The sequence below is a fragment of the Corvus brachyrhynchos genome, unplaced genomic scaffold (genome assembly GCF_000691975.1).
Source record: "Corvus brachyrhynchos isolate BGI_N302 unplaced genomic scaffold, ASM69197v1 scaffold255, whole genome shotgun sequence".
NCBI classification, from domain to species: domain Eukaryota; kingdom Metazoa; phylum Chordata; class Aves; order Passeriformes; family Corvidae; genus Corvus; species Corvus brachyrhynchos.
In genome coordinates, this window is record NW_008238358.1 from 8304636 (window position 1) to 8315949 (window position 11314).

Consider the following 11314-nt stretch of genomic DNA (forward strand, 5'->3'; position numbering starts at 1 on the left):
ACTGCAAGGGGCTCTTCCTTCCCAGACACACAGCTGCATTTGTCTTTTCTGAATTTTATATGTTGCCTGTCAGCCTGTTCCTCCAGCTTGCCTAGGTCCCTCTGAATGGGGTCTACCTTCACTCTTAAAAACTTCTTCCCAGATTTATTATCATCTTTCTAACTGTATTATTTTTCTTTTTTTTGTTTTATTTTAAGGACAGCACAACTGTTAATAATTAATAACAATATATATTTCTCTTTTGCTGAAGGCTACCACCTTATAATTAAACGAATAATTCTGTAAAGTTGTTTATAGTACAGCAGCTGTTGAACATTGTAATTGGAACACCCATTTTCTTTTTAAATGCTGCCTTCGTATTCTCAGTCACAGGATGTGCTAGTTAATGTTGCTCTGACTTTAAAACTGCCAGGAAGTCATTACAAATAGTTCCATTTTAAAGGAGATAGGCTTTGTCTGATTACAATCTACTTACTGGATAACAGGAGTTTTAAGTTTTGTGTTTTCTTTCTCTTATCTATTGAACATCAGATTTTGGAAGGATATTCAGTGTGCAGTGACTCAAGAAAAGACTATGCAATTTATGTTCGAATCATTGTTCTAGGATTTAATTTTTGCAATGTGTTTTTATTTTGTTGCCCAGAGAGGTTGTGGGGGCCTCATCCCTGGAAGTGTTCAAGGCCAGGTTGCATGGAGCCCCAATCTATTAAGTGGCATCCCTGTCCAGGCATGGGTTTTTGGAACCAGATGATCTTTGAGGTCACTTCCAATCCAAGCCATTCTAATGATTGTGCCAGTATTTGAACCCACTTTTGGGAAAACATGAATGGGAGGTTATGAACATTCAAAATATGATGACTTGAACATAGGTTCATTGTCACGAAAAACCCAAACTCTTTTGATGTGTAAACATGTTACTTCCTATTTTTTCTTTAGGTCATTTCTATCGCCTAGAAGGAGCAAAGGATTTTCTGCTTTGTGGCAATAGCTCAGATGCAGGGTAAGGTATACTGAAAATTACATACTATCTGTCTAAAAACATGTAAAAAATGTCAATCTAAACTTTAAAAAGCGAATTTATTTACCTGGTCAAGAATATTTATTTTTCTTTCATGTCTTCCCACATTTGCTCTCCAGACTAAGGTGTTGATTCTTAGCTGGGGGCCTGAGCCCTTTTGGTGCCAGAGATGACCCCATGCTGGGCCTGTGACCTGCCTGGGCTATCTCTTGCATATGCACCAACCATCTGTGGTGGAGAGGAGGTAGACACATTCTGCCACACTAATGTCACAGTCAGTAGTAATACGGTCATGGTTCTTAGTAGCTGGACACTTGAATGAGTAAAAATGTTAAATGACAAAATACTTTGCTGGAAATTTGTTTTAAAAACTCATATGTAACTAGAAAATTCCACTTAGCAGGTGGACCTTGTGTTATCAATGACTTAAGAACATTCTTTATCATGGTTCCCTGCCATTTCTCAACTCTAAAATAGGCATGGAGCACTGGGACTTATGACCAGATGTAGGGAAGACATCTTCATGCTTTTTCTGTCTGGCAGCTGCATGCATGCATCTTGCTCTCTTTCTGTGACAATTTTTTGTAACAAAATCACATAGTTCTTAATGAATTACCAGTCCGTCCCTTGGTTTTGGTTGATTATGGCTTTAAAACACCCATACTCAAACTATTTTTGTAAACATTTAACTTATATATGTAACTATGAGATAATTCTGTGTGTGTGTGTAAATGCACATCAAGTAGACATACACATATGAAAAGAAATCTTCATACGGTTTTTTAGAGGTTTTGGAGACAAGAGCCTCTTCTGTCTTTCAATCATAATTGAAACAGTGTGCTTATACTTGATATCAAAATTGTGTCACCTACTCTCAAAACCAATATTTCAGGAACAATTTCAGGAGATAAAACTATCCCTATGCTGGTTATTTGCTCTTGATGAATTGGTAGAATTCGTTAATTAGACTCACAGATGTGAAGAAGCCAAGAAATCTGGTGTGCAAACCTTACTAACAAACAAAGTTCAGCATAAAATGTGTGTGCTGGCTGTCTTTTTCTTGCATGGAAGTATCTACCTATTGAAATCTCTGTGTTAAATACATATATTATTTTCATTGAAGAGGTCTCTGCAGAATTAATATCAAACTGTTGATAATAAACTTTATTTTGTTTATAATTGTGAAAGGGCATAGAAGGAAATATTGTCATTACTTGTTTGCTCTCTCTGGATTTTTCTTTAAAGAACACTCTTTTAATTTCCTCACTACTTTTTGAATTGTTTTAAGCCATAAATGGCAGCACCTTCCACAGATGAAATTTCATAAGAAGCTCAAGAAACAATAATATTAAAAAAAAAAAGTGTTATATGAAATTTGTATATGGATTGTTTTGCCTCTTTTTCTTTTTTTTTTTCCATCCTAGTAAATGTCCAGAAGAGTTTATCTGTGTGAAAGCTGGTAGAAACCCCAACTATGGATACACTAGCTTTGACACATTCAGCTGGGCTTTCTTGTCACTGTTTCGACTGATGACGCAGGACTATTGGGAAAATCTTTATCAGCTGGTGAGTATATTAAAAAATGGTGGTTAGTGTTCTTACTGGCCTCAAATCAATCATGGAAAGGCCATTCTTATTTATATTATATACCACTCCTATTGTTAGCAATTGAAATTTGTCAAAGGAAGCAAATTTGGTTGCAAAACTAAGCAGACACGGACACTTAGTACAGAACCTCACATGATTTCTGAAGAAGCACATGCGGGTTTTTTTGATCCTTAATTTAATTTTTACCATGTATGTTTCATTTTGTGCCTCAAATTATTTTCAAAAATGTCAATATTGAGTTTAAATTGTAAAAATACTTCATGACAGCAAAACCTGAACCTTAATTTCAGTACTTTTAATATATATTTTTTTTAACTAAGAATGCACGACTCGATAGAAATTAACTTTCTTACCATAGCTTTTCAATGTGTGCGAATGTGTTAATTGTAATAAATACTATCTTCTAATTATCTAATCAATTGTGCCATTTTTAGTTCTTTTGGTTATTTCAAAGGGAAATCATGCTAATACATGGTAAGCATTCTAAGGCTCCAACCTGTGATATGTGACTTACATTAATAACTCTGATCCCACATACTTTTCAAGATTATTAGGCATTGAAAGAGGTTTTTCTCAGAGCAGCATGATCCTTAGACATGTTTTTCACATACAAGAATTCTCCCTTTATTTTGATTAGTTTGTAATTCAGAAAACTTACGATTTTACTACTGAAGGAAAACAAACTCACTAATAGTTTTGCACTTTTCAAAGTCATTAATGCTTATGGACTGTAGAACTGATGCATTTCTTCATCAGGTGAATGATTTCTCTTCTCCCCCTATAGACTCTAAGAGCTGTTGGCAAATCATACATGATATTTTTTGTTGTGGTGATTTTTCTGGGTTCCTTCTATTTGATCAACTTGATTTTGGCTGTGGTTGCCATGGCCTATGAAGAACAAAATCAAGCAACTATTGTTGAAGCAGAGCAGAGGGAGGCAGACTTTAAGCTGAAGCTTGAACAACTGCGGAAACAGCAAGAGGAAGCTCAGGTATTTTCTAACAAGAGTCTGGGCTTTAGTGTGTTCCTTTGCATGCTATTTGTTTAGTAATCTAAGTACTTTGTTTAGTTTAAGTACTTTAGACTGCTTTTTCTATGGCTCTAGATTGCTTTTGAAATATATAATATCTAAAGTGTGAATGAATTTCTGAACTGAGAACAAAGAGTAGTCTCCAAATCAGAATAATAGTTTAAAATAAATATCTCTTATCTTGGGGTAGTATCTAGTAAACTGTCGTGATGATTTTTCAAATTCTCATCTTTGAAATAATTTCAATACTTTTCAAGCCTTGATTAGAGTGTAAAATATTTTTATCTATAAATTTCTGATTCATTTTTGCTACTTGTGCTGCTACCAGTGAATCAAAAACTGGAAGCAGCTTAAGGAAGTTACTTACAATAAAAGTCAGGATTAGTTTACTAAATTAATACAGACTGAAGTATGACCCTGTTTAGCTCTTTTGTTTGCTGTTGAATTCACTCTAATTTATTAATTTTCAAATATTTTCTGATGAACTTTGTGGCTGTAGACAATGTGGGCTGACTCCACGATATGGATGCAAAGTAGAACTCCAAATTCCATTCAGACTACAGAATTTCATTTGTAGTTTTGCACAAACCCAACTATGCTGTTTACTAGAAGTAATTTGATATAAATCGTAGGAACAAGGGCTTCTTTAAAAATGGTGTGATTTATGAAGCATCTTGTTAAATAATTGCTGTGGCAGGCAATAGCAGCAGCTGCAGCAGACCTGACTGAGTACAGCTGTGAAAGTGGGATTGCTGCACCCTCAGATAGTTCTTCAGATGCGTCCAAGCTTAGCTCAAAAAGTGCCAAAGAAAGAAGAAATAGAAGGAAGAAAAGAAGGCAGAGAGAGCTTTCTGGAGAAGAGGATGACATGAAGGATGAAAAGCTTCCAAAATCTGAATCAGATGGCAGTATCAAAAGGAAAGGTTTCCGTTTTTCTTTTGATGGGAACAGACTAACTTATGGGAAGCCGTTTACATCACCCCACCAGGTACTGTGAGTAATGAAGTTGTCATGTTTGGAATTTGTGAGATAACTGTCATATCCAACAAACTTCACTGCAACTTTGCAAAATGAGGCAACAAGGAAAGATAATGTAACATTCTCTTAAATACCAACTTACTGTTGGTATTATTTTCTGGAGTGTACCTAAGAAAAGTGTTTTGTTTTCTCTCCTTTTCTTATTTAGGACCTTAACATGCATAGGAGAATTGCATTTTCCTAGTTAATCTGAAATAGAAATGCCTTCTTAATTCATAAAAGGAAAATTTAAGTATAATGTATGAATGTAGAAGACTAAAGGTATTGATATCTTTTAACATAATGCATGATCTATGTGGATCATTGGAGCTTATATAAATCTTGATTTTTCTCTTTAAAGCAGAAGTTGGAACTACTATGGCCTTAGACATGTTATTTTTTTTTCTCTCCAGTTATTTTTTTAGGTATACTGTAAATTTATGCGTTCAGATGACTTTCATCTGTAATGCATCTTTGAGATCAGCCTGAGGCAGTGTATTAACGATAACACTGACAAATTCCTGGGGAATATAAATTATTATTGTTTTTCTAATACATAGACATGCATTTTGTACACTTATAATCTTCAGACTGTAATTTTTTATGTTTCCTTTGCAGTCTTTGCTGAGTGTTCATGGCTCCCTGTTTTCTCCCAGGCCTAGTAGCAGAACAAGTCTTTTCAGTTTTAGAGACTACAGAAGAGAGAGAGGATCTGAAAATGACTTTGCTGATGATGAGCACAGCACATTTGAGGATAATTCGAGCAGAAGAGGTTCTCTGTTTTTGCCGCGCAGACACGGTGAACGGCGCAGCAGTAACATTAGCCAGGCCAGTAGGTCATCCAGAAGGCTGACAGTCCTCCCAGTAAATGGGAAGATGCACAGCACTGTGGATTGCAATGGAGTGGTTTCCTTAGTGGATGGACCGCCAGGTCTGTTGTCTCCTACTGGTCAACTTCTGCCAGAGGTGATAATAGATAAACCAACAACTGATGGCAATGTAAGAAAGTATTAAATTACTCCAGGTTTCATGGCCTTTCTTTATTGCATAGACAATGTTTCAATGAAATTAATTGCGTTGAAAATGGATGAGAGGTTGTGAATGGTTTTGCAGATCTTACTGTAATGAAATGGGTTTGAAGTGATTCGATCAAAAGTGAGAGGCTGAAGCATGAAAGAGAGCAAAGTAGCAAGTTTTTATATACTTGCCATGCAAGGATATGCATACACCTGCTTAGTAAATCAGATTAATAATGTTCCATTGCTAAATCTGTCTTAGAACCCAAAATAGGATGTTCAACTCTAAACTTCCTGTACATTATTAGATTGTTCCAATTTTTTTGCTTTATGGTTTTAGCCTCCTTTTAAGAGTATTTTCTAATTCTCTGTCAGTAATCTGCTGGTTCAGCTTTTCTCCCTTGTTCATATATTTGGTATTGTGCAAATACAGCATAGTCTTTAAGATTATGTTGACATTTTAAAAGTTCTGAAAGCATTTTCTCCTCCTGGGTTTCAGAGACTATCTAGTTGCTCACTGCCTAGGATCAGGGTATAATTAAAAAAAACAAAACAAAACAAAAACCCCAAACCAACAAAACACGTTAATTCTGCTCAGTTTTCCCTTTTCCCTCAGTCTGCTTTAGGAATGGAGCAGAGACATCTGCATGCTTTTTCCTAAAATTGTTATTTTACTGAAACAGAAATTTCTGTAAGGGTCACAGGAAGTGAAAGTACATCAGCCAGCTTCCTTGCAGTTATCAGCCAGATGCCTTGCATCTTCTTGCAGTTTATTATACTTTTATTTCCATGCATTTATTTAAGGTACTGAAAAAAAAAATCTACCCATCCTTATACATTCAAAACTTCTTCATAACTGAGGTGTGCTCAATGCTATGGTTATAACACTGCTTTCATTTTTTAAAATAAAATCATGTAAAACAAGAGTTCATTTTTGGGATCAATTAAGTCAGAGATGCTGTTTCTTCAGTTGAAATTCATAAAATAAATCAGAGTTGATAGCGATTAAATTTAGAAAATATAAGTAAGTTTTCAATGTGTAATGAGATCAACTGATCTTTAAAACTTACTTTTGTGGACTAGTTGTTGCTGCAGAATCTTCCTAGCATTAATCACTTGTGAGAAGTATCTTGTGAATGAACTAGTTTAGCACGGAAATATTGGTAGAGAAAGCATGGAACTGGGAACTTGGAATTTCTGTAGTTCTGCAGTTCTTGCTTTGTTTCCTTGGCTGTGGCCCCCTCCGAAATTTCTTGGTGTCTAAAGCGGAGTTAATATTTGAGTATAATGTGGTGGGATTTGGGAACTAAATATCCAAATGTTTTTCTTAATGTTTTATAAGTATTAATGGTATTTGGAAGTATAGCATGAAAATAGTAATCTAAGAAACATCACAGTATTTGTAAAGCTGAATTTAATTTACACACGTCTTCTTTTTTTTCTTTTTTCTTTTTTTTTTTTGTAGAGAACTACCACAGAAATAGAATTAAAAAACAGACGTTCAAGTTCGTATCAAATATCAATGGAGTTGCTGGAGGATCCCAATTTAAGGGAAAGGGCCATGAGTCTAGCTGATGTTATCACAAATAGAATGGAAGGTGTGTTACAACTGTAGAGACTTGAACTTCCTTGGCATAGTCTTAGACATACTTGAAGATATTTTATCACAATGCAAATACAGAAGACAAGAATAGCCGTTGCCAATACATAAACTGAGTAACAGGGAAAAAATGCATGTACATAGTGAAAAAAGAAAGGAAGGAGTCTGATAAGCAGGCTAAAGTAAAAAACTCATTCTAATTAATATAGACAAAATGTGTGTGTGTTTTATGCTAGTTATTTGTGCTTAGCAATGTAGTTACTGGAAGAAATGCCTTGTGATATATTTTCCACTAACTATACTGTAAAAATATTAGAGAAAATTAAAGACCAGGCTTTAGTTAATAAGGAGAAGAAAATTTGTACAAGGATTACTTGGAACAGTGGAATAATTACTAGTGAAAATCATGAAAATCATTGAGTAATTTTCAAAACCCTATTCAGGCTAAAATTAATGTTGTTTTTCCTGAAGATAAGTACTCTGTCATTTAAGAGGATTTTGAAGTTGAAAGTTTTACGAAAAAAAGATCCCTAAGCATAAGCATAGTTTTTATGGTTTTTTTTTTTGTTTTTTAAACAAGATCATATTATATTAAAATTAGACAAATTTTTAAATTATTTGCTCAGAACACTTGAGGTTTTTCTTTTAGTCTTCTAAAACCTTTTGAGTCAGAAACAATTAATTAAGTTCCTGGAAATCTGAGGATGTTCCTCCAAGTGTCCTTAATTGTTATCGATATAAAGATTAAAACCTGAAAAAGCAGATAAAAAATTATCTTCAGTTTCTCCAAAACTTGTTCACTATGAATTTCCCTTTTTCTCCAGAACTTGCAGGATCCAGACAAAAATGTCCACCACGCTGGGATAAGTTTGCCCGCACTTTCTTAATTTGGGAGTGTTGTGAGCCCTGGCTAAAAGTAAAGAGTGTAGTTGAATTTATTGTAATGGATCCATTTGTTGATCTGGCTGTCACTGTTTGCATAGTTTTAAACACACTATTTATGGCCATGGAACATTATCCAATGACTGAACATTTTGACACTGTACTTAAAATAGGAAATCTGGTAAGTCCTTCAATGCATAAGATTTGGTACAGTTGGAACCTGGTTTCTCTTTGGAATAGAATTGCTTTTATTATTTTTATTGTCATCCCATAAAATAAATGTTAAAGGTTTAATTGTACTAAAAAGAGTCTAAAAATACCATTTGGAATATGTTGTATATAAGAGTATTTGAGAGATGTTTATCTTAAAGTTTGATTTCTGTATTACAACTACTCCATATAGAGTTTCCAACAGCCAGAGTTTGAATGACATGAAACTGAAAGAAATCTGACATGCTTTTGTTTAGTATTACAAAAAAAAGTAGGAGCCAAATTAGATCCTTTTTACTATAGGTACCATTGATAACACAAAAAGAGTTGAATGCTATTTTGCATTACTATTTTTCACTGCTATTTCTGTGGATTGATGTTGTATTTCCTTGAAGACCATTTATTTGACTGGTCCATAACAATTTGGAAGGCAAAGAATGTGTGACTTAGAATATTCTAAGAGTATCTGTTGATACAGTTGGGTTCTGTTCCTTAGTGAACACAGTCTGTGGGTTGGGTTTGGTGAGGTAGCTTTGTTTGGTTTATAACAGCAATAATACACATATGTTATACTTCTTAACCTATGCTTATTCTAAGTGGTTATTCTGGTGATTATGATGAGGAAAAATATTAAAACAATTTAGTTATTCCAATACGTGTTGGTAACATGCACTGAAATACAGAGTTAATGTATCGACATTTAAATTGTATGCTGGTATTTTTAGCCAATACAGATATAGTTCAGTGTTTTCACCTTAGCCTGGAATTAGAGATCATTATCTGTAGAAGATAAACATCTCATGTTGCTGTTTAAAATATATGCAGGATGTATTTGAAGAAGAGATAGGGAGGACAAATAGGTGAGGGTCAATATTTGTTTCAGAGAGCTGTCTTGTGATCTTGTCTGTTTTACCCAAGAAATTACCATTTCTACATTTCCTATGTAATGGAGTAGTTTAATATGTGTGAGTATAAGTGTTCCTTCATGCCAAGGATTTGTGTGTGCTCCCAGTCAGCCAATATGCTGCTATGACACTGGTGTAGTTTCAGGAGTTGCTTTCTTCCTTTTTGGACTCTGTAGCACTACCTTTTAAAGACTATAAAATGCTCTGATTTTTTTGAACTTTTTTTCATCTATCTAGTAAAAGATAGTAATTTATGCAGTTTTATACTGGTGATCATACATCTACAGTAAGTACAATGAATTTATTTCAGAGATGTTGTTTGCCTTCTGCTTCAGAAGATATCAGAGGCACTCAGAGTCAGAAAGGAGTTCTACTTCAAACACAGGCCTTGGCACAATTGACCTTTTTTGGCAGTTAGAGAGAGAAGATAAGCTTATCTGGGAGTTCTTATATAGACTTCATTAATAGTACATCAATTTATGACCAGTTCATGTTTTTCCACACACCTTTGTTAAAGCAGCTTCCATTCTGTCAAGAGTGAGTGTATTATCTTGCTGGGGAAAATTCCTTTAATTAGATGGATGGCAGATATAAGGAGCAAACTGGAGGCCTGTTAGGAATAGCTTATTCTTCAGTAGACACTAAATGTATCTCAGCTTTAACTGAAGTTACATATTTATGCTACAGCTCGTTTTGATGTTGCTACTTACCTTCTCTGTCATGTTCAGCTTGTGATAGCTTTCCTTAGTGACATCCTGCTGTAAGAGGGATGTTACTTCTTACTTAAAGTTGTTCCTTATCTGCTGGTTCAACTTCTTCACATTCATCTATAAAGTAACGATAAAAATTCTTTCTTCAGGTTTTTACTGGAATTTTTGCAGCAGAAATGGTTCTCAAGATAATTGCCATGCATCCTTTTTATTATTTCCAAGTTGGCTGGAATATTTTTGATAGTTTTATAGTTACTCTTAGTTTGGTGGAGCTTTTTTTGTCAAACGTGGATGGATTATCTGTTCTCCGATCATTCAGATTGGTAAATAATATATCTGCATTAATTAATGACTTATCTTTGTATTTTAACTCTATTCATATAAATAAGACACCTCTTTGCATTAGGTATATTTTTTAGTAAGTGACATGGGATGTCTCTGCAAGCATGTTTTACAAATTATTTATGTTATCATTGAATACTGTGTGCTGTTTTATTGTTCAGAAGCAAATATTCTTTCAAGGGAAAGAGCTGTAATTTTATTATAATTGTTTAAACATGGATGGGTAAAGCTCAGTGGAATGTACAATTTCTTTAGTCTATACTGAGAAATAGAAAACATTTGTAGTCTTGTTGACTTCCATATCTGGAAATGGCAAAAAAGCTAGAGGTGTTCTTTTGATATGTAGGAATTATAAAATTCATGGGTTTAATAAATTTTAAGAAGATTGAATTTTCTTTTCCCCTTAGCAAAAAAAAGCTTTATTTTATTAGAAAAATGTTATTTTAATTTGTTTCTACATGTAATGTCCAAGGTGTATGACATGTTCAGAATCCACTGTCTGAACAAATACAACCAGTGTGCTGTTTCTTTTATGTGGAAAAGAATACATATGCTAAAAAAACCAAGAAAAAATAAGAGCCAAGTCTAAAATTTATTACTTTCTAAAAGTGTGGATTTCATGAAATCCTGTTAAAGTTATGGTTGTTGGAATCACGTTGAAGTTTCTTCTTTTTGCTGTTGCTGAGAGTCATTAGTTTGTAGTACATTGTTATTTCTATAGCACTTTTGTAACTACTGCAAATGATGCCTGCATGTTTTTGTTTTCCAGTTGCGAGTTTTCAAGCTGGCAAAATCTTGGCCAACTCTAAATATGCTGATTAAAATTATTGGCAACTCTGTGGGAGCTCTGGGGAATCTGACCCTGGTGCTGGCCATCATTGTGTTCATTTTCGCTGTGGTTGGGATGCAGCTGTTTGGCAAAAGCTACAAGGAATGTGTCTGCAAGATCTCCAGTGACTGTGTGCTTCCTCGCTGG

General features: G+C 34.4%; 1 protein-coding gene and 1 long non-coding RNA gene across 9 annotated transcripts in view; one reads left to right on the forward strand and one right to left on the reverse strand.

Moving 5' to 3' along the window:
* LOC108447031 overlaps positions 1-11314 on the reverse strand; it is a 96933-nt gene that overhangs the window by 29666 nt on the left and 55953 nt on the right. For all 3 annotated transcript variants that reach the window (XR_001862393.1, XR_001862392.1, XR_001862391.1), the window contains exon 2: positions 9997-10113. This is a non-coding gene — a long non-coding RNA (uncharacterized LOC108447031). The remainder of the gene's footprint in view (positions 1-9996; positions 10114-11314) is intronic.
* LOC103616591 (sodium channel protein type 2 subunit alpha) overlaps positions 1-11314 on the forward strand; it is a 69484-nt gene that overhangs the window by 29615 nt on the left and 28555 nt on the right. For all 6 annotated transcript variants that reach the window (XM_017735645.1, XM_008634791.2, XM_017735646.1 and 3 more), the window contains 9 exons: positions 937-1000; positions 2443-2584; positions 3411-3617; positions 4354-4644; positions 5292-5672; positions 7155-7287; positions 8114-8352; positions 10146-10319; positions 11108-11314. The exon at positions 11108-11314 is cut by the window's right edge and continues 147 nt beyond it. In XM_017735645.1, coding sequence (XP_017591134.1) covers positions 937-1000; positions 2443-2584; positions 3411-3617; positions 4354-4644; positions 5292-5672; positions 7155-7287; positions 8114-8352; positions 10146-10319; positions 11108-11314 — 1838 coding nt within the window. The remainder of the gene's footprint in view (positions 1-936; positions 1001-2442; positions 2585-3410; positions 3618-4353; positions 4645-5291; positions 5673-7154; positions 7288-8113; positions 8353-10145; positions 10320-11107) is intronic.